This window comes from Salvia miltiorrhiza, chromosome 8, assembly GCF_028751815.1.
Source record: "Salvia miltiorrhiza cultivar Shanhuang (shh) chromosome 8, IMPLAD_Smil_shh, whole genome shotgun sequence".
Classification (NCBI taxonomy): Eukaryota; Viridiplantae; Streptophyta; class Magnoliopsida; order Lamiales; family Lamiaceae; genus Salvia; species Salvia miltiorrhiza.
This window is the reverse complement of record NC_080394.1, coordinates 7,818,816-7,840,911: the sequence shown is the minus strand read 5'-3', so window position 1 is coordinate 7,840,911 and position 22,096 is coordinate 7,818,816. Positions and strand designations below refer to the sequence as shown.

At 33.5% G+C, this 22,096-nt stretch overlaps 3 protein-coding genes across 4 annotated transcripts in view; 1 reads left to right on the top strand and 2 right to left on the bottom strand.

The window, feature by feature from the left end:
* LOC131000554 (uncharacterized) overlaps positions 1–22,096 on the bottom strand; it is a 407,676-nt gene that overhangs the window by 170,079 nt on the left and 215,501 nt on the right. The window lies entirely within an intron of this gene.
* Positions 12,600–17,712, top strand: LOC131000524 (110 kDa U5 small nuclear ribonucleoprotein component CLO). Of its 2 annotated transcripts, XM_057926480.1 has the most exons (11): positions 12,711–12,901; positions 13,238–13,992; positions 14,119–14,187; positions 14,303–15,496; positions 15,609–15,707; positions 15,780–15,938; positions 16,089–16,174; positions 16,248–16,446; positions 16,733–16,843; positions 16,931–17,137; positions 17,276–17,712. In XM_057926480.1, the coding sequence occupies exons 2-11, from the start codon at positions 13,249–13,251 to the stop codon at positions 17,372–17,374; spliced, it is 2,967 nt and encodes a 988-aa protein (XP_057782463.1). In that variant the 5' UTR covers positions 12,711–12,901; positions 13,238–13,248; the 3' UTR covers positions 17,375–17,712. The 2 variants fall into 2 exon arrangements, with proteins under 2 accessions (XP_057782462.1, XP_057782463.1); XM_057926479.1 differs by having other exon boundaries at positions 12,600–12,901; positions 16,931–17,712.
* On the bottom strand, positions 19,148–21,122 carry LOC131000576 (lysM domain receptor-like kinase 3). Its single transcript, XM_057926577.1, has one exon. The coding sequence runs from the start codon at positions 20,594–20,596 to the stop codon at positions 19,268–19,270; it is 1,329 nt and encodes a 442-aa protein (XP_057782560.1). The 5' UTR covers positions 20,597–21,122; the 3' UTR covers positions 19,148–19,267.

Here is a 22,096-nt window from a genome sequence, read left to right as displayed (position 1 = left end):
TTTTCCTTAAAACTCGTGTCGTATCCAAAGAGGAAGTTATTTCAGGGACCAAGGGAGTATAAATTGTAGTGGTGGTATTGGATACAATGGGTGTACCGTACAATCGGATTGTACCCTTACTTAGACCCTGACCCGCACCTTGATTTGAACCTATGTATTGACTCGAATCTTATAAATAATACTCTCTCCGTCCACTAATTCATGACCTAAGTAGCAAAACACGGGTTTTAAGAAAAAGTGTATTTTTATTAGTTGAGTGGAGAAAGGGACCCACAATTAATGTATTGTTTATTACTTGAGTGGAGAAAGAGTGTACTGTTTTGGGACCCACCAATTAAATATAAATAAAAACTTACTAAAAATTGATAGGCCTTGAGTGGACGTCCCAAAAAGAAAAGAAGGCCTTGAATTAGTAGACGGATGGAGTAGTAATTTGGATATGGGTCAACCCGATTGTATCCAAATTTTTGCGTAAATTGTGAACTTATATTGAACTATAGCTATTAACTTTTACTAATTCATTATTATTATTATTATTATTATTATTATTATTTTTCACAAAAAAAAATACTAATTCATTAGATATCGAGACATTTTAGTTAACATATTAAAAGTTTGAAAAAAAATAATGCTAATAGTATTTTTTAATTAAGCTTTGTTGAATTGTTCGTCAGTTGAACTAGTGTGGTATCAAAGTAAACGGATAAGTCCCTCCGGCAAAGAAATGTTTGAGCAGCAACCGTTAGATGGTGAAGGGGAGCAAATCCGACGGCGAAGATTGCAGGGAAAAGTTTTATCGTAACTTGTAACTGGGAGTTTTGGCCGTACAGTAAGAAGAGGAAGCAGCTTTTTCATGGGTAATTGGCGATTTGGTGACTGCAGTGAAGCAAAAGATCTCCAAGCAGAAGGTGGCCTGTCACCGTCACCCCAGGTGACGCAATCATCTCTCCAGATTTACAGCCTGTCCTTTTCACATCAACTTTCAATCAAATTTCCAGTTCTAATAAGAGTTTTGCGTTTATTTGTTTGCTCATAAACAGAATTTACTTCCAATTTTATTCTTTTACTTTTACATTTAAGATTTTGAACTAAGTTGTGAAAAATAGCATATGGGATCTTTCCTCCCACTATTTTGTGTATACCATCATGTACCACTTTTAATTTATTATAATTTTTAATTATATTTTCTTCAATTTTAGTTTATTATGTTTTAACATTATAAAAAGATAATTAATAAGGGTTCACTCATTCAATTAGGGTTTATAATAATTTTTTTACATTTATTTGAATTAATAATTGATTATTTCGGTTCATTAATTCAAAGTTATGGTATATAATTTTTAAAATTTCAATTTTAAGTTATATATATTAATTAGAGTTCATAATATAATAATATTTTTTTATAAAAAATAATTATAAAATAGATAAATTAAGAATGGTACACAGTGATACTGATACACACAAAATAGTGGAACAGATGATCCAAAATACCTGTAATCCCCCGATCATCACTCTATTTTTTTCCTAATTGTTGTTCTAGCAATTAGCAAAAAAAGTTCAAATAATTTTCCTTTTATGCAACAACCTCGCTTAGAATTATACTTAATTCTCGTTTCCCCTCGAAAAAAAAAAAGAAGTATACTTAATTTTTCATATCGTAACTGAAAAAATCATCCACTCCCAATAATTAAAAAAAAAATCAACTGGCACAGGAAATATTTGGTTTTGTATACTCGTTGCATATCTTGAATGATCTACCAAAACCAAATTACAAATAGAAGTCTAATGCTACTTGATTGTATATAATCTATTACCGCATTATAATGATATGCACGATAATAGTGAGCCATTGTAATGGCCAATGGGTGCATTTTTATACGAGTGACTAAGAGTGTCGACAACAGATCTCTCAAAATTTCACTTCTACAAATACTCTTAAAATCTTCTCTAAATTATTTTTAATCCTTATTTTACAATTGTACAAGCAGTTCTATTTTTTATTATCTATTTTATAAATTTATGATTAGATTTAAAGGGGTGTAAATTTAGGATAAGATTTGAGCGGGTGTAAATTTTTTTGTGGGCTCAACTTAATATAGGTGATATATATTGGATGATCTTTTTATTTCACTTTGTATTATTTTAACTCAAATTTTAAGTTATAATTACTTTTAAGAAATCTGTTGTGGATGCTCTAAGATATTCAATCCAAACTCTCTTTTACCAATTAAAATGAATAGATTTCAAAATATTTTTTTTAAGTGAAGTGGCCCGGGTTCGATCCCTCTTGGGAGCGAATTGGAGATTGGAGATATAAGGTGGATTTTGGTGAATGGAGAGATAAGGTGGTTCTTGGAGTGGATGAGAAATTAATTACTAACATCTAACATGACTTTGCCCGATCAAAAAAAAAAAAGTACGATAAACAGAAATAAAAATGATATCATGTATTTGAAATTCTGGAACAAGACTTAACTTGTTTTCAATGGAACAAAAATATTGATCCCTTTACATTTATTTCAAAATAAAGATATTAATTTGTAAATACACACAAATTCAATTTATTGAATTTTACATGAAATTTAATTTTAGTATGATAATATGTAAATTTTAATTTTGTTATGATATTACCACAAAATTAAAATCCTCAAATTTAAATCTGTTTTGAAGTAAATCAAGCTAAAAAATAAAACTAAAATTCAGGAATTTGAAAAAACAAGTTAAAACATTATACAATTTCAAGCTAAAACAATGCAAAAAGAAAAATGAAAATTTACGCATGAACCTCTTTTGATATTTACGAAAATTTGAAGATTATAGTTTAGCGATAGAATAATGCTCCCTCCGACGAAGTGTTAAAAATTATGTCTTTTATTTAGTCAGTGGAGAAAGTGGCCCACAAATTAAGAAAAAAAAAATTAATTAAGTTAGTGAATGAAGAATGAGACTCATATATTAGCAGGGGTGAGCATTCGGTTATTCGGTCACCGAACCGAACCGAATAACAAAAACCAGATTAAAACCGAATTATATAATTAATATCCAAATCCGAACCGAACATGCTTAAAACCGAACAAAACCGAACCGAAATATTTCGGTTCGGTTTCGGTTAAAACCAAATAACCGAAATAAATACACAATATATTTTTTAAAGTTTAAATAACTAAATAACATTCAATGTACATGTTTCGAAATCCGTAAAAAATAATAATCCAAAATTTCAAAATATCTTTACCAAAGATTAAGAGTATAAATTAAGAGTAATTATTGACTATTTTATAGAATAGCACTAATAATAATTATTTTAATTTTTAAAGAATATATATATATATATTATTAAATTATTAAATTAATTATTTCGGTTCGGTTTTCGGTTAACCAAATATTTTTTCTTAAAAACCATAACTGAACCGAAAAACCGAAAGTTTCAAAATTCAAAACCAAAACCGAACCGAAAACCAAATTAACCGAACCGAATTAGTATTTCGGTTAGGTTCGGTTCGGATTTTCGGATTTAACTGGATTTTGCTCACTCCTATATATTAGTGAGTGGAGAGAATGATCCACAAATTTTTGTGGATGGACTAAAGTGACAAATTAGGACAGTATTTCGTGAACGGGGAGTAATAAATAGAAAGTTTATTATACAAAAATTAAAATTAATGCGTAATTAATAAATTGATTAAAAATTTTTATATTTTCATGCCAATAATTTCTTTAAGGGTGTGTAACTTTGCATTATTAATTAAATACATAATTGAGTATTTTTATTATGAAGAATATAATTTTTTTAATCTCACATTTTCAATGAAATAAATAAAGTAAAATTAGTTTAAATGATTGAAATAATTAAATACCTTAAAATATCTGAAGGTTTTTATCCATCTAAATAAATAAATAAATACTAGTTTTACTAATTGAGGTTATGGCCAAAAAATAACATTAATTTATATTTTTATTGCATTTTTCACGTGAGTTTGACTTTCGGCGAAATTAGAGGGCTTAGTTGGCAGTCAAAAGTTCAACCTATGTTGGTCTAATTTCTAATAGTGAGGAGTATTTAGAAGCTCGAATGTCTTAGAATGTAAAAAATAATATATTTAACTCAATTTCGAATGTCAATTAACTTCTAATTTCGTTGAAAGTCAAATTTAGATAAAAATTACAACAAAAATATAAATTCATGTTTTTATTGGTTTAATTAAAAATTTATGTCACAATTACAAATTTTTCAAAATTTGTAAGTTTTTTTTTTTTTTGCCATAATATTCCCTTATTAATTTTATCTATGAAAATTCATAATTTAACTAAACATTTACATTTTCATCCAATGAATATAGTGAAACTCAAACTTAGATTAACGTAGAATGCTAATAATGAGATTATCAGTAAAAAAATATTAGGACTGCAACTGAGAGTTGATAATTCCTTTTGTCAGTTTAGGAAAGCAAAACGCAAGTACAGTTTGAAAACTGATAAAGATTGGAAACCGTCGGATCTCGATCCAAGGGCTGCCTTGATACTGCTGCCTCTTCTTTTCCTAAATTGAGTTGATGTTGATTTTATATAGCTATTGTTTCTATTGAGAGAGAACATTTTCTACAATGAAGATTATTAAGATTTAAGAGTGATTTGTGAAATCATATGAAGATCTTGCAATACTTTCAGTTTGTTTTCTCAAACATAAACGATTAGTTCGTCAAGTATCTATTCATAGATTATTTGTAATGCATTAAACATTTATTGTATGAAAATATTAGTACTAAGTTTTTCTTATTATGGTTGAACCAATAACAAAAAACAATTACTATTATTATTATATATTGCATTAAAAGAAATAAAAAATAACGGCGGGCTACCGCCTCCGAACTCCGTACAAATTTAGCCCTTAACAAGAATTCCTGAATTTTCCCCGCTCCTAAATAATTAGGTTATACTCGAAAAATATCTTGATTTTTTAAGAGAAAGTGAGAGTATGTAAACAATCTTTTGAAGCTCCATTCCTCATCGAATGAGAATTTTAATTTATAAATAAGTCCAATAAAGTCTTTTACTCCCTCCGTCCCACTCCAATAGGCTCATTTTTCTTTTTGGGATGTCCCATTCCAATAGGCTCATTTTTCTTTTTTGGTAAAAAAAATTGTACTTAATTGGTGTGAGCCACACCACTTTACTACTACTTTCCTACTAAAAAGTAATTTTTCTTAATCTTCGTATCCAAAATAAGTGAGCCTATTGAAATGGGATGAATGGAGTAACAAGTTGTTTAACGACTTTTAAAAAGTTATACATATAAACACCGACTAATTAATACTAGAGATGATAGTGTGGCGTTATGTCGCTACAAATATAGAGGATAAATGTTGTATAATAGAGTCAATTAACGGATTGAATATTTAGGGCACATTTGGTGGGCGTTATATCTAGGGGTGGTAAAACGGTTCCGGTTAATCGGTTTTAATCGTAATCGAACCGAAAAAATTGATTTTCGGTTAACCGAAATTAATATTTATTCATTTTTCAAACAATACAATTATAGATTATATGAGCAAATTAACAAGAAATAACACGAAATCTGTAAAATTTAGCTAAGTCCTTGTTACGAAATGAACGAATTAGTTCAATGACACAGGTGAATCCTCCTTCGATCGGAGAATATTTTCTAAATATTTTCTCTATGCTTTTTGTACCCTTCTATTACAAATGGTACAGATTCGAGAAAACGAAGGCATCACTTGGCGGCGGGTCGTCTGACACCAAGACCATGTTTATCGGTATTGCTCTACCCAACTTGGTCCACTGCCACATAGATAAATGAAATTAAAGAAAAAAAACAATTCAAGTGGTTGGATTAAGAGAGTTCGACCAGCTCAAAAATGAGACCACCATTGGTCTCTCTCCCCTATAAATAGATCAATAGCAATGAGACACTTGTCCATATTTTATTTGTTTTGAAGATTTTATTTGGATAATACTTAAAATTACTCCCTTCGTCCTGGGAATCTTGAGGCAATTCTTTTCAGCCCGAGAATTAAGAAAATAGTATTTAGTGTGTTAAGTGTGGTAGGTAAAAAAGTGAAAATGTGAATAAAGGGAATTTTTTTTTGCCATATAAGGAAATGACTCAAGATTCGTGGGACGATCGAAAAAAGAAAGCGACTCAAGATTCGTGGGACGGAGGGAGTATATCTTTTATATAAAGTATTTTTTTAATTCTTTATAAATAGAGATCACTTTTGCTATATTTCAACACCTTCAAACTCTTTCATTTTCTCCCTCTACATAGAACATCTAGTATATTCCCCACTTTTGTAATTTATATTTTTAGTTTGTCGTAATTTATATTTTTATTAGTTTATTATTTTTTCCATTTTTTTTGCAATATTTTAATTTCTTTTAATATTACAAACGTCTTCATACGACAGATCTTAAAACGAATGATATGAATTCGTACCATTTCACTAATTATATTTTTATAAAACTCGATATGATAAACTTTAAACTCAAGGATCCAATATATCAAAATATAAATGGAAAAATTATATTTTGGTTGATGACATTTAAATAAGGGTTAATTGGTTATAAATAATTTGAACTTCAATAAAATTTAAATTTTACATACAAATTTTAAATTTTAGCATGATAATTACTGAATTATTAATTTAAATTAATTTTGCTTACCAACTTTAGACTTTGGATTTCGGCTATATATCAATTAGGACTTCAACCAAATTTATTATTGATATGACTAAAGGATATTATCTTGCCAACCAATTACTACGCGAAAACGATGATGTTGATACTAGTATTAATTTTACTAACGCTAACTTTGACCAAAATTCTGATTAATAATAAATTCAAATTAAATCAATATATTTCAATTATTAACATACCAAACACTAAAATTTGTAGGAGTACATAAAACTAAAAATTGATAAAAGTTTGATAACTTTATAGGCCCACTAAATACACAACTGTGCATGGGCATGCACGACGAAGTCCATAATGGACGTCATCTCACGTTTGCGTCACTGCACAAATCCCTACCATTAATTAGGTACCCTAATCCCTACACCCAACGACCCTAATTCTCTTTTTTACTATATCAAAACATCTATGATGCCGCATTAACCCACAAACTACTATAATAAGAAAATTTTTAATTTATTTACTTTTTTTTCTTTTACTCCCTCCGTCCACGAATTAAAGCCCCGTTTGAGGGTGGGCACGGAGACTAAGAAAGCTAAAAAAGGTGTTGTAGATGAAATATAAGGGTAGTTGACTAAAGTGATAAAGTAGTTGACTAAAGTGTTAAAGGTGTTGTGTGGTGGGTCCACTAGTGATAAAGTGTAATAAATATAGAATATAAAAATGATAAAGTTGTTGTAAGGTGGGTCCATTAGTGGCAAAGGGTAGTAAATATAGGAAAAGAAGAAGAGTAAAAAGGTACATAAAGCACAATAGGGCTTTAATTGGTGGACAAAAATTTAAGTGCAAGTAGGGCTTTAATTCGTGGACGGAGTAAAAATGAAATTTAATTATTTTATTATATTTTCTATATTTTTTTTATTTTTTATTTTTAATAAAAATAAAAAAAGTTACAAAAAATAACTACAATGTAGATAATATGATAAAATAACTAAATCTTATTTATATTTTAAAAAATAAATTAAATAAATTTAATTATTTTCTATTTAGGTAAATTGTGGGTGACCACAATGTGGCTATTTAGCATTACGTACTCTTTTTATATTTTTAGCAATTTTAGCAATGTCCTTTTTGTATAATCACAGTAATTTAGATTATTCCAAACTATGGAGCATAGTGTCTTTATTTATTTATTTATTTTTTTTTTTTTTTAGGCGGAGCATAGGTTGTTCATCACAAATACTTTAGAGTGTAAAATACATTGTGAAATATAAATGAGACGAATTTTTAAATTATTGCCACACTAATAGCTCTCCCTTGCTTCATCTCTACATGTCAGCATCGGCTTTTCAAAAGTATAAGTACATGTTCTATCTATTTTGTCACATTTAATTAATTTTTTGTTCCAAACATACACTTTCCCCCCAAAAAAATATACCTTTCGTTGAGACACGATCTTCACACTTTTGGTTTTGGAATAAAATTACTTTCAAATACACTATAATCAAGGTTATACTCCAAATTATAAAACCTTTTACTATATTGATTTCGATTAGCTATTCTAACTTATATATAGACTAAAACTCTTACATTCTAGCCAAAAGTTTTGTTGTTTTCCTTACAAAAATATAAAGAAGTACGTACATGATTCACATTCACACGATTCATACAGACCATTCATGTGATTGATTATTGACTGCTTAAAGATAGAAAGTAGGGTCCATTTGGAAGGGAATATAAGCATAGGGGTCTCGAATGAATTTTTGTATGAGGACTAGAAATAGGAATTTTCCTATTTATCAAACGTTTGACCCCATTTTCTTTTTCCTCTTTCTTTTTGCATCGTTGCTTTTATTAATTTATGCCAAAATATGGCGTGGTATATAGATATTATTATGCGCTAAATCCAACTTCGTACGTGTCTACTCAGTGTATGTGTTGAGACGTACACTAGAATCTATATAATACTCCTTAGTAAAAACATCTTGTGCGTCTTTAGCCCTATTTAAATATGTATTCTTTTGCAGTAGCATTGTTAAAATCTATTCCATCGTTGGAGATAAAATCTCACAAATATTCTTTAAGTCAAGTCTACCGAATGAGTATGATCGGCATCTTGTGTGGTTTGCAACTATCACGCAATTTAGATCTCAACAATTATACATATAGAGATATATTCCGTCAAAAATGTTAAATGCGCTGAAAATTGAAAATACACACATAAATAATTCAATAATTTTTACAAATAAATTAATATGTAATGCATGAATAGGCATTTTCATATAGGTTCAAATCTTGGATGGAGCAAAATTTTCACCATATTAACTGTATATGGCTATTCGTGAGTTATATTGATTTATTTATTATTATCATTTCTCACGAAAAATATAAACCTCACTAGAACCATACCCTAAGGGTGTGTTTTCTTTGAGGTATAAGGGAGTGATAAACTACATTTATCACCTTATACATTATTTGCTTTGATGTAAAAAAAAAATTCGAGCAGGTTGTATAATTTTTCGGGCAATCCCTTATCCATTGGGAAATGGATAATTTTATACCTAAGAGATGTGGTGGTAAAATTTTATACCACCTTATAAGGAGTGAATAAATATATTATCATTCAAAGCAAATAAGATATAACAAATATGATCCCCACTTTAAGTGATAAACTTATACCTCATTATATTATCCTTCCATTTAGAGGGATAACAAACAAATTAATACACCCTATATAGATAATTTTATTTAATAATCAATAACTCTAGTACTACAAATAGTAAGACGCGTTATCTTTGATTGTAAATTTATCATAAAAAATGTGAAATAAAAGGTGGAAAAAGATTTTCACAATTAAAATATTATCATAGCACTAATTCATTATAATATGAGGAAATGATTAAAATAACCATTTTATTGAAAAAAATCAATGATAACCATAAAATAAAAATATATTGATTATAAATATTTTTATAAAAATATCCTTGTATTTTAAAATTTATCAATAACTTAAAATAAAAAACTTGAAATTCATTTATAAAATTTAAAATTTGAAAACACAAAGGAAAGGAAAAAAAAAAAACAAATCAAAACTCCAGTCCAATCCCCATTATCTCCATTTTCTACTTATACGAGCTCGCCGCAGCCAGCACGCACCTACATCACCGTCGCTTGCACCAATTAACAGCCTTTTGTTATCAATTTTCAAAATAAAAGTCAAAACAAAATCACGACGAAATAATCGAAAGGGATTGGATTGCAGTTACAAAAAATAAGGAAAATGGGGTGTGGTTACATATGCAGCGGTGATGGAATAAGGAAATGACGAACCAAAGATAATTGCAGAGAAGAATAAAATGAAGGAATCATATTTTGAGGTATGATTTACGTGCTCGTGATCTATTTCGAATGCCAAACAAATACATACAAAAATCAACGTGCCTATTACAGGAGAACGAATCTTACTTGCAAATCCGGCGATGAGCGACTCCAGAGCGAATCTTCCGACTTGTTTCCCACGGCAAGACTTGACGTTGGATGACAACGAGCTTCAAGTCATCTCCTTTCCGTAGGCGCCGATCTTCTCTCTCACTTTCTGTTCTCACATAATTCTCTCTTTTATGGTTTCACATAAATGCACAAGTAATTAAATTTTGAGCTATCTTATTATTTATACTAGGTATTAATCATATTTAAATAATAAGCCCATAAACTTAATTAAACTAACCAAAGCCCAAAGGCTTATAGAGAGTGAGAGGGGCGGATGTCCAACTAAGAAGTGAAGCCTTTATTGGGCCAGACGTGGATCTACTAGCTCGAATAAAGTTTGGCCTCCCAGTGCTCGATTTTCTTATTCAGCACAGAATAAAATCGAGACACAAGTATTAATTTATTCCACTAGAAAATTAATACTAAATTACCTCTTTATTCTTTAGGTGAGTTAGAGCTAGTATTAGACTTAATTAATCTCCATATTTAAGATATCTCCACTCGAATAAAGTTTGGCCTCCCAGTGCTCGATTTTCTTATTCAGCCCAGAATAAAATCGAGACACAAGTATTAATTTATTCCACTAGAAAATTAATACTAAATTACCTCTTTATTCTTTAGGTGAGTTAGAGCTAGTATTAGACTTAATTAATCTCCATATTTAAGATATCTAATATCCATTAATTAATTAATTCATCTGACGATCAATTAATTAATTAGTCTTTTAATTATAAACGACAACTCGAGTGCTACCACTTAAACTTATTATCGTATCGGAACTAATTCCACCTGCAGGGTTTAATACGATAAACTTTAAGTTTCTCGAGAGGATATTATCATCATGTTATTAGCAGGACATGGATCCTTATTGCAATATAATCGCATGTCAAATAATAATTGCTATCACCCAAAGTATCGAGTATATTGAGCTTCAATAGAACTCTCACCCATGATAAATCAAAGCAATAGTCAATTAATTATTCACACCGATTAATTCAATTAAGGTTAAGACTATTTAAGTCGCCGAGATCTTGATTCTTAATTAGTCAGAATATAGGAATTCATCTCACTGTGATCCTGTTCAATACACGAAGGTACTAGCATAAATAAATAGTCAAGACAAACTATTTATCATTTATGCTACAATCAAAACCAACAACTCGTCCATAATTGCCTCGATTGTGAACTCAATTTATATTTCAACATTTTTCAATTATATGATCTTCTGTGATCTACAACACACCATATAATCTATGTATGAGATAAATTAGACTATAATAAGATTATGCAATAACAATATTTCAGATAGAAGAATCACAGTGAATTAAGGAATCAATATATACAAGCATAAAGTCTTGCTTTCAGTATACAACCTTTCAGAAAAATCACGGGGCAGGGGCGGAAAAGAAGCGTCGACGGCCGCGGCCTAAGTAGTTGGTGAGAATAGGGGGAGGGGAGAAGTGTCCACAGTCTTGGTAACTGCTTCCTTGGCGAGAATAATAGATGGGGAGGGGCAAGAGGCGAGGGGGAGATGGGCAAACCTGAGGTATGGGTTAAATTCTAATTTTTCTTTTCATTTTATATATTTTTATTATAATTTTATTAAAAGTAAAATAGTTTATTTACATAAAAAATGGTTTGAATTAATATTATATTTTTATTTCTATGGTTGTTATTAACTTTTTCTTAAATAAAATAATTATTTACGAGTATTAACACTTGTGTGCGTGTGTTAGTCTAGAGGTAAGTGGTTAATGTTCATGCTTTGAGATTTTGAGTTCGAGCTCATTATGGTGTGATTTTTTAATTTTTTTATTTATTTGTATAATTTATCAAAAAGAAAAATTAATGGAAAGACTAAACTTATGTGAAATTCCCATCTTTACCTTATACGGTTACCAAATGGGCCAAAAATTTACTATATTCTTACTCTAAATTTCGATTTTAAAAGCCCAAATTATTAACTACAGAAAAGCCCATTTTCTGGGGCACACACACATGGTGATGGTACAATCAGCTAAGTAGGCCGAATTTTTTTATTCTTATTCTAAAATTTTGATCTAAAACGCCAACTATTTACTAGACAAAAACCCATTTTGTTTGGGCCTATACAGACATCGTACAATCAATTCTAAATTTTCTTGGACGGACTGCTAAATCCTTATTTAGAGGCATAAGTGATTTTCTAAACAAAAAATTGTATTTATATTTTGTTACATTGAGTTCATGAATATTTATTTATTTGCACAATACGACCCCCTCAAAGTTTATATATTGGTGAATTTTGTGGCAACTTTTTAGCTTAAATCATTCCGTTTGAAAAAAATAGTTATTTTATTTTTATTATTTTGAAACATCTATAAAAATTAGTATGCTTTTTATTTACGAACATACTTTATTATATGTGAATCTTTTTTGCCACTTATACTATAATTAATTATTATTATTAACGTACAAAAAATAATGTGAACTTTTTCCGCTATTTATAATATTTACTATAATATAATTAATAATTAATTATTATTATTAATCTATAAAAAATAATGTATACTTGTTAAGCGAAGAAATAACAAAATGGCGGCATATTTTGCATACAAATGCAAGAAAATCTAAATCGCAATTGTATTGGGCAGTCTTGGAGCAAACCCAGACTAAAACCCCTTCGCCATCAAACCTAGCACCGCCGTGACCCCGCCCCTCAGCACACATACCTCCGCCGCCGAGCAGCAACCGTTCATAGCAATACCTTCCATCCACGCAACAGGTACTCCTCTGCTACTGTACATTCTCACCCCAAAACACCATAGCAGGCACTTCGCCTCTGTCCCAATTTAGGGTTAGTGATACACTAATTGCAGGCGTTATTGTTAGAGATATCGTGGAAATAATTATGTAATGCTACAGAGTCCGGCGCAGTCTTGATGGTATTTCGTGTGAGATAGCCTAGGTTTCTAAATTCTACAGAGATAGCTTTTATTGGTGGTTGAGTTGTTCATTTCCTGCTTGCATATGAAAAATAGTTATGAATTGCTTTCCAATTTCATCCTACTGAGCTGCAAGCTTGCTACAATTGGCTAATAATTAGGATTACATTTTGCAGGCTTATAAGCTATGGATGATAATCTTTACGATGAGTTTGGAAACTATATTGGACCTGAAATCGATTCCGATCGGGAGAGTGATAGGGAGGAGGAAGAGGAGGAACTTCCTGACCGGACCGAGGATGAGGAGCCTATGTCTGATGATGAACGTGGCCCTGGAAAACCAAATGGGTGGCTAACAACCACTGAGGATGTTGATATGGATGGCCAAATTGTCCTAGCCGAGGACAAAAAATACTACCCAACTGCTGAGGAGGTCTATGGCGAAGAAGTTGAAACTTTAGTTATGGATGAAGATGAGCAGCCACTTGAACAGCCTATTATTAAGCCTGTGAAAAATCTGAAGTTTGAGTTGGGGGTTAAGGATTCATCTACCTATGTATCAACGCAGTTCCTTTTGGGTCTCATGTCAAACCCTATGCTGGTGAGGAATGTTGCTTTAGTCGGCCACCTGCACTGTGGGAAGACAACTTTCGTGGACATGTTGGTCGAGCAGACACATCACATATCAACCTTTGATCAGAACAGCGAGAAACATATGAGGTATACTGATACAAGGATAGACGAGCAAGAGAGGAGGATATCCATCAAGGCAATGCCTATGTCACTTGTTCTAGAGGATAGCAATTCGAAATCATATCTTTGCAATGTTATGGATACGCCCGGTCATGTTAACTTTTCTGATGAGATGACAGCTGCTCTGAGGCTTGCTGATGGTGCAGTGTTAATTGTTGATGCTGGAGAAGGAGTTCTGGTAAGTTTATCTTATTTATTGTAGGTGTGTGTGTGTGTGTGTTGTGTGTTTTCTCTCTCTCTCTAGGTTTCAAACTTTGGAATTCCACCTCTATCTATGTGTATTTAGTTTCCCCTTTGTTAACAGGTAAACACAGAAAGGGCAATTCGCCATGCAATCCAGGACCGCATTCCCATTGTAGTTGTGATAAACAAGGTGATATCTCAAACCCAGTGGTGTTTTGTAAAACTTGGTACTACTGCTTATTCTTTCATTGAATGCTGTCTGGGAGGTTCTTCCTTTGATATGTCTGACTTTTATATAATATCAGGTTGACAGATTAATAACTGAGCTCAAGTTGCCTCCAAAGGATGCCTACCACAAACTAAGGCACACAATTGAAGTCATCAACAACCACATAACAGCTGCATCTTCAACTGCTGGAAACGTTCAAGTCATTGATCCTGCCCTTGGAAATGTTTGTTTTGCAAGTGCCAGTGCAGGATGGTCATTTACTTTGCAATCATTTGCTAAGCTATACGTTAAACTCCATGGTGTTCCATTTGATGCTAATAAATTTGCCTCTCGCCTTTGGGGTGATTATTACTACGATCCTGATACCAGAAGTTTCAAGAAGAAACAGCCTGCAAGTGGAGCAGAACGGTCCTTTGTTCAGTTTGTGCTTGAACCTCTGTATAAATTATATAGTCAAGTGATTGGAGAACATAAAAAGAGTGTAGAGGCTACACTTTCTGAACTAGGTGTGACTTTGAGTAATGCGGCTTATCGATTGAATGTTAGGCCTCTGTTAAGATTGGCATGTAGCTCTGTTTTTGGTAGTGCCACAGGATTTACAGACATGTTGGTTCAACACATCCCATCTGCTAAAGATGCTGCACCTCGGAAGGTTGAGCACATCTATACTGGTCCTAAGGACTCTCCAATTTACGAGGCCATGGAGAACTGTGATGCATCAGGTCCTCTAATGGTTAATGTAACAAAACTGTATCCTAAATCAGATTGCAGCGTCTTTGATGCCTTTGGTAGGGTCTACAGTGGGGAAATTATAGCTGGCCAGACAGTACGTGTATTGGGAGAAGGGTATTCTCCCGATGATGAGGAAGACATGACAGTGAAAGAAGTGACCAAATTATGGGTCTACCAAGCTCGTTATAGGATTCCCATTAGCAAAGCCCCTCCTGGTTCTTGGGTTCTAATTGAAGGTGTAGATGCTTCCATTATGAAGACTGCCACGCTTTGCAACTTGGAATATAATGAAGATGTGTATATATTTAGGCCCCTCCAGTTCAACACTCTTCCTGTGGTGAAAACTGCTACAGAGCCATTGAATCCCAGTGAGTTGCCAAAAATGGTGGAGGGTCTTAGGAAGATCAGCAAAAGCTACCCATTAGCTATCACAAAGGTTGAAGAATCTGGGGAGCATACAATTTTGGGCACTGGGGAATTGTACTTGGATTCCATAATGAAGGACCTCAGGGAGCTTTATTCAGAAGTGGAAGTAAAGGTTTGTATCTCTTCCATTGTTCTGCTTTTGCAGTCATGATACTGTTTGAGATTTTTAAGCTTCTTAACGGTGTTTGCTTTTGTGCCGTTCTTTCCCCCATGATGTCGAAAAGGTGGCAGATCCTGTCGTCTCATTCTGTGAAACAGTTGTGGAGTCCTCTTCAATGAAGTGCTTTGCTGAAACTCCAAACAAGAAAAATAAAATTACAATGGTAAGCAGCTACTTTAACATAGAAAATCAGTATCTAGAAGTTTTACTTGGTTTTCATTATCTGAATTTCTAGATTGCGGAGCCACTGGAGAGAGGACTTGCTGAGGACATTGAAAATGGTATTGTAAGCATTGACTGGCCAAGGAAGAAGCTTGGCGACTTCTTCCAGACCAAGTATGACTGGGATTTACTTGCTGCGCGGTCTATTTGGGCTTTTGGTCCTGAGAAGCAGGTAAGTAGGACATGTCCGTTAGATGTTTTCTGCTTCGTAATAGCACCATTTATGACTTCACTTTTCATGTTCTTTTAATTCCTTGATCAAGCTGTTTCTCTTGAAAGTTTTGTTCTTATTTGAAATCATAACATATATTTACTTTAACAGGGGCCTAATATTTTGTTGGATGATACACTGTCTAGTGAAGTTGACAAGAGTTTGCTCAATGCAGTTAAAGATTCTATTGTGCAAGGGTAAGATTTTCCGAGTCCTGCTTTTCTTTTGTAATTTGTCTGTTTTCTTGTTGCACTAATGTACGTTGGACAGGTTTCAGTGGGGAGCTCGAGAAGGCCCTCTATGCGACGAGCCAATCAGAAATGTTAAATTTAAAATTGTGGATGCCAAAATTGCTCCTGAGCCATTGAACCGTCAATCTGGCCAGATCATTCCAACTGCCCGACGTGTGGCTTATTCAGCTTTCCTAATGGCTACGCCTAGGCTCATGGAACCAGTGTATTATGTGGAGGTAATATTTTTCTCTTATCTTTTGTTGTGTTACAGAAAGAAACCTAAGTTATACCCAGATTATATTGTTTGGTTGGTTATGTATGACATTGCCAATCTCTCAGGTGTAGAGCAAATAAGTGCTTTACACCCACCGACACACACATATAAGAAGAAATATGTATGCTAAGTGCTTGGTTTTATGGATGGTCAATGGTAGCAAAAACCTGCTTCCAGACAACTAGTGTCTTGCCTGTTGCAACTTATTTTCTAATACAGAAACCTAATGGGTATTGTATTGTTATCAGATACAAACTCCAATAGATTGTGTTTCTGCAATATACGCGGTTTTATCACGTAGGCGTGGTCATGTCACTGCTGACGTTCCACAACCAGGGACCCCAGCCTATATTGTTAAGGTTTGAGGCCTCTTATTTCCACTAATCATGTGTCTTAGTGGTAGTCATATTTCTTGTTAACATTAATTCCATTATTAAAATTTGTAGGCATTTTTACCGGTGATAGAGTCGTTTGGTTTTGAGACGGACTTGAGGTATCATACTCAAGGGCAGGCATTCTGCTTATCAGCATTTGATCACTGGTCTATTGTCCCTGGAGATCCTCTGGATAAAAGTATAGTTCTACGTCCGTTGGAGCCAGCCCCAATCCAACATTTGGCTCGTGAATTTATGGTGAAGACGAGGCGCCGCAAGGTTCAGTATTCTCCACCCATTTTCCCCTTAATTTCGGTTGGAGATGCATCTTCTTTGTGCTTGATCGCATTTGAATGTGTGGAAAAAAACAACCACCAGATATGTATTTAACTTACACAATCGTATTGGTTTTCTCAGGGAATGTCGGAAGATGTTAGCATTAACAAATTCTTTGATGAGGCTATGGTTGTTGAACTAGCTCAGCAGGCTGCCGATCTTCATCAACAAATGATCTGAACATGCAAATTGTCGATTGGCCTTCTTTTTGTATGACGTGTCATGATGAGTATTCGGTTTCACTCGAGACATTTTATTTTACTTTTACGGTTTTGTAGATGCTACATTTGGTTAAATTCGTATATTTCTGTTGTAATTTTACGAGCTGTTGAAGATTTGATTCGGCGACATTTCATGAATTCATTATTCATGTGTGCATCAACTAATATTAAAGAGTAGGGTTAATAGCCTATAAATTATTGAACATTTATCAAATTCCAGCGTTGTATCATATATGTAAACTTTAAAATTCAGTGTGGTAATTGTTGAAATATTGATTTAATTTGATTTTGTTGTTACTTAGGATTCTTATTAAGATATTATCTGACATGACAAATCGAATAGTTAATGTTTTTTGTAAAATTAGTAGCATCTATTTTGTAGTTATAATAAAATTGAAGGTTTATTTTTAAAATTATTGAATTTTTTTATTTCCTTTATATTTATCTTCTTATTTTTCATAAAAAATATGAAATTCAATTAATTATAGAATATTTAATATGCATATCAATTAAAGATCACGATAAGGGCTTTAATTTGATATATTTTATATAAACATTTGATTTAAATAATAAAAGTTATATTTATTTAAAGATTAAAATTTAAAAAAGATCTCTCCTCTCATTTTTTTTTAAATAAATTCAATTTTCAATCATTTTTTTTTTGCATTTTCATAATATCAATTTTTATTACTGTTAATTTCAAATTTTTTAATGTTAAACTTAAATATATTCAATTGAAATTATTATTTTTATTATATTTATAAATATAATAATTAAATTGATATCAATTTTATATAAATATAAAAATATTTTGCATGTATTGCAGCGAGATGCAGTTCAATGAAACGATCAATAACTTCAAGGCAATTAATTGCAATTGCTCCCCGACTTAATGAGTTTAAAAAGTCTAAACCTCAAGGGTTTTGACTTTTGCAGTCACTTTTGAAGCTTTTGACTTTGACCTCAATTAATAAGTACTTAATACTAAATGTGAATTGTCCAATAGAAATCAGTCCACAACCAAATTGGGGTCGATTCACTTAACTTGATTGATTAGTTCAACACTTGACGTCTACAACTACAACTACAAGATTTGATCAGTTCTGTTCTTGGAGATTCTTTTGACGGTTCTAGATTTTCAACTGAAGATGAAATACGGAAAATTAGTAATAATATTGCGAGCTTAGAATAAATTTGGATTAATTAGGTTAATGGTTCTCTAAAAGAGCATTCCATAACGCAATTAATGAAAATATCTAGATCCATTAATTTTATAGTGGATGCGCGCACGGCTTCTTGTGTAGCTGGAAACTACCTAAACTTTATAATTCCGCACATTATTAGAGCCCCAGCTGTATATGGTGTGCATATGTATATCACCAATTCATCATTGTCGACCATTATTAAAATAGCTCATCGATTCGATTCTTATTTGTTTTAGTATAAAATAACAAAAAATTAGAATTTGAATTCAAGCCAACTAGGATAGAACAATTTCCAAATTGCTCAATTTTCGGTACTGTCAATGGTGTTATCCATTTTATCTTTACAAGGGTTTCTCTGCCTATTAATTACTAGTACAATGTAACAATTGTTAATGAAATGCAAAAAAAAAAAAAAAAAAACTCAGCTACACCTTATAAGTAATAATCATCAGAACCGATCACCTACTCACCGTGGACAAATATAACGTGTTCACCACTGATGTGACAATGCTAATTAAGAAGGAGAATTAATAAATCTCACTCTAATTAAAATTATGGGACATTAAATTGTGGTACAAAAAATCTTATAAAATTCGGGATTATCAAAATTATGTTGAAAAAATAAAAACCATTAATGAATGGAAGAGCTACCTAGGAGCAAACGAGACTGAAATCTCCGTTGGAACCCGAACCCTGTCGGACCAAACCCGAGACTCCAAATAGAGCTTCGAAATCTTACCGGAAACCCATTTCATTTCGGGTCGCCTATCCGGGTCATCCTGCACGCACTGCAAGGCGACACGTGTCAGTTTCTCCGCTACTTCTACGGGAAACGAGTCCTTGAGCCTCTTATCTATCCACCTCCTCAACCTCCCCTCCACCGCCCCCTCGCCGCCGCCCTCCACCGCCTCCTTAGCCGTCTCGATCACCGAAATCAGCCGGTGACCCCCGCTGCTCTGGTCGAACACGTACTTCAGCGGCTCCTGCCCCGTCATCAGCTCGAGAATCACAACTCCGAAGGCGTAGACGTCGGACTTCTGCGTGGCCACCCCCGTAGCCTTAAATTCCGGCGACATGTAGCCCCTCACCCCCTCGAACTGCCTCTCCCCCGCGGCCGCAGCCTGCCGCCCCTCCTCCCCCGTCTCGCCGCAGAGCTCCGCGGCGCCGAAGTGGCAGATCTTCGCGTTGAACGACGGCTCCGTCACGATAATGCCGCTGCTCTTGACGTGCTTGTGCACCATATCAACGCTCAATCCGGCGGTGTTGTGGATGTAATCGAGGCCGTACGCCACGTCCGTCGCGATCTGCATCCGCGACGTCCACGTCGAGAGAACCGTGAAATTGGGGTCGATTTTGCTGCGGAGACATAACCCTAAGTCCAATCCCTGCACGTATTCGTACACGAGGTAAATGTGCTCGCCGGAAATTGAAATTCCGACGAGTTTAACGATGCTGGTGAAATGTCCTTTACTGATCACCGACAGTTTCTGCATGACGGCGGCGCTCGTCGTGGATTTGCGGAGCTTCCGCTGGAAAACGACGACATCCTTGCCGCTGAGGACGCAGCGCCACGACTGCGACGAGGAGGAGGTGGAGGAGTGCCGTTTCGCCAGGAAATTGTTGGTGGCGGCGCGGATTTCGGAGAAATCATAGACCTGAGTGCTTTCCGGCAGGTTGTCGCGGAGGCTGGAGAGAGAGGTACGGCTGGAGAGGGATGCGGTGGCGACGGAGCTATCGAGGAGGTAGGAGGAGGATGAACCAGCGCCGATACCGCCGGCGGAGGAAGACGAGGAGTAGCCGCCGCGGGGGAATTGACTGGAGAGGTTGGTTTGCGGCGCTCTCGACGTCGTTAAAGAGGAAGAAGAGGAGGGTTTGTCCGCCTCCGATTGGGAAACACCTCTTCTCGGCGTTTTGGAGCCTGCTTTAGGGTTTCGGGCCGGGTCTGAAGCTCTTATCGCCATTTTCGTTCTGCACATAACAGAATTCGATCACGAAAAATCGACGATTTTTCGGAAATTGAGGCAGGAATCGAAGATTGATGGAGTCATGGGACTTTTGATTAATTGGTAAAAAATTCAATCATAACTGATGCAAGGGAGTGATGGTTTTCCGAATGCTAATACTCCATTTCTATTGATGGCTTCAACGAGATAATATTCGATTTGAAGATTTCAGTAAAAAGTTGGGTGGATTTTGATTCGGTGTGGAAGAAGGGGGGAAATGGGAATTTGCAACCTTTGGAATTTGCAACCTTCGAAGTAAATTGGTATAGTAATAATTAAATGAAAGTTTTGATTATTAAGTAATAATTTGATGGAGTTTATAGGGGCCCATTGATGAAGACAGGAGTTGAAGAAGACAATAAATTTACCCTTTGTTGGGAAGTTTGACCACCATTCCGCCCCGGATTTTTATTAAGCATCCAACTGTAAAGCTTTTGACTTGTAAAACGCTATCCATTTTTTCTCGTTATGTTTGGCAATGCTAATACTTATCTAACAAATGCTCTGTAGATACAGGATTGAGAAGATCATTTTGATTCTTTGAAGTGCTTTAAAAATAGTAATATTTGATTGGAAGGCTTAAGATGTGCTACAAAAGTTTTAAATACTTCCAAAAGGACAATTATCATATTTGGAAATTTACCACAGCGCGTCAACCGCAGTCAACTAATTTCCGCCATAGATCATGTTGTTTTTAGCACTCAAAAAAAAAAAAAAAAAACAAAGAAGAAGAAGAAGAAGAACAACAAAACAAGAAGAAGAAGAAGAGAAGAAGTTACATATTAGTGGTAAGTAGTAACTAGTCGGTGATAAATTTTTTCGACACCACTAAAAGTATTAATTGGTTGTTTAATACCCTCTTTGAAGTCTTTTCCAAACCTTAATTAATAAGTATACAAAATTAAACTAATTTGACACCAAAAAGTAAGACACCGAACTTAGGTGCTTTGCCCTGAATTCATATTCAACACATATTTTTAGATGACCTCTGCTTCGTGTGACAATAGCTGAATATACAATAAAGTAGGTGTAACGTGAATTTATATTCAACACACATATTTTCAAAATTTATTTAAATGAAATGTGGTCGAAACTCAATAAGTCAAGCTCCAATAACTCATTCCCACAAGTCCCTTTTTCCTTTTTAGATTAGTCCATACACAATCCTTAGTTAGGCATCACGCTACCCTTTTTTTTTTGTGTATATTTTCAAATAGCCTTCGCATCTTGAATAGTTTGCTACGTTCTTCAGTCAAAAAAAAAAAAAAAAATCTTACTATCGTATTCGTTGTGTTCAGAAGTTGTTAACTTGTTATATTATATTCACTTTTAAGCTTCAATTTTTATTAATAAATACTAAATAAATTTAATTACGTTATAATATTGTTTATTTTAATAATAAATATTATTATACGACAATCTTTAAAGTTAATAGTGATACACAATAAACGACAAGATAAAAAAATCTGAACT